At 45.9% G+C, this 1,022-nt stretch overlaps 1 protein-coding gene across 1 annotated transcript in view; it reads right to left on the bottom strand.

Annotated features, from left to right (window-relative positions):
• Nucleotides 1-295: 295 nt before the first annotated feature.
• LOC138866434 (serine-rich 25 kDa antigen protein-like) overlaps nucleotides 296-1,022 on the bottom strand; it is a 1,697-nt gene continuing 970 nt past the window's right edge. Inside the window, exons 2-3 of the mRNA XM_070138990.1 lie at nucleotides 438-1,022; nucleotides 296-301 (exon numbers count right to left, since the gene is read on the bottom strand). The exon at nucleotides 438-1,022 is cut by the window's right edge and continues 190 nt beyond it. Of these exons, the coding sequence (XP_069995091.1) occupies nucleotides 296-301; nucleotides 438-1,022 (591 nt within the window). The remainder of the gene's footprint in view (nucleotides 302-437) is intronic.

Here is a 1,022-nt window from a genome sequence, read left to right as displayed (position 1 = left end):
TAACAATCGCTGTTTTCAACTAGCCAGTCGAGTTCGGGCGGGTGCCGACTGAGGACATTTTCCTGGGGGAAATTGTTGTGCGCCGACCTTGCCTGTCAGCTGACTCGTGAGCGAGTGTCACCAATTGAGCTACTTTCGTGTTTTAGATATTTGGGCCTCATCATATGTGTTGCTACCTTAATATATTTGAGGTCATGATTAATGGATAGTTCACGATATAATAGCTTATTTAATAAATTTGTCGTAGCTTTTATTTGTTCCGTAGTTATATCTACTGTAACACCTAAAAACTCTCTCAGACCTTTGAAAAGAATTTTCATTTTTACAAGGGTGAGTTTTTAACTGTACAGACCGTAGTTATTTTCCTGAAGGAGAGCGTAAGGCCGTTAAGGAAAATGCGACAGATTTAACCTCCGGGATGGGAGTAAAAATAATGCCTGATATGGGACCTCATTTGTTTTCTTGGTGGTGGGAACCTGGGGCTTACCATTTGTTTTCTTGGTGGTGGGAACCTGGGGCTTACCATTTGTTTTCTTGGTGGTGGGAACCTGGGGCTTACCATTTGTTTTCTTGGTGGTGGGAACCTGGGGCTTACCATTTGTTTTCTTGGTGGTGGGAACCTGGGGCTTACCATTTGTTTTCTTGGTGGTGGGAACCTGGGGCTTACCATTTGTTTTCTTGGTGGTGGGAACCTGGGGCTTACCATTTGTTTTCTTGGTGGTGGGAACCTGGGGCTTACCATTTGTTTTCTTGGTGGTGGGAACCTGGGGCTTACCATTTGTTTTCTTGGTGGTGGGAACCTGGGGCTTACCATTTGTTTTCTTGGTGGTGGGAACCTGGGGCTTACCATTTGTTTTCTTGGTGGTGGGAACCTGGGGCTTACCATTTGTTTTCTTGGTGGTGGGAACCTGGGGCTTACCATTTGTTTTCTTGGTGGTGGGAACCTGGGGCTTACCATTTGTTTTCTTGGTGGTGGGAACCTGGGGCTTACCATTTGTTTTCTTGGTGGTGGGAACCTGGGG

Source organism: Penaeus vannamei, chromosome 3, assembly GCF_042767895.1.
Source record: "Penaeus vannamei isolate JL-2024 chromosome 3, ASM4276789v1, whole genome shotgun sequence".
In the NCBI taxonomy this organism is placed as follows: domain Eukaryota; kingdom Metazoa; phylum Arthropoda; class Malacostraca; order Decapoda; family Penaeidae; genus Penaeus; species Penaeus vannamei.
Note: the sequence above shows the minus strand (reverse complement) of the source record. Positions and strands in the feature narration are given on the sequence as shown.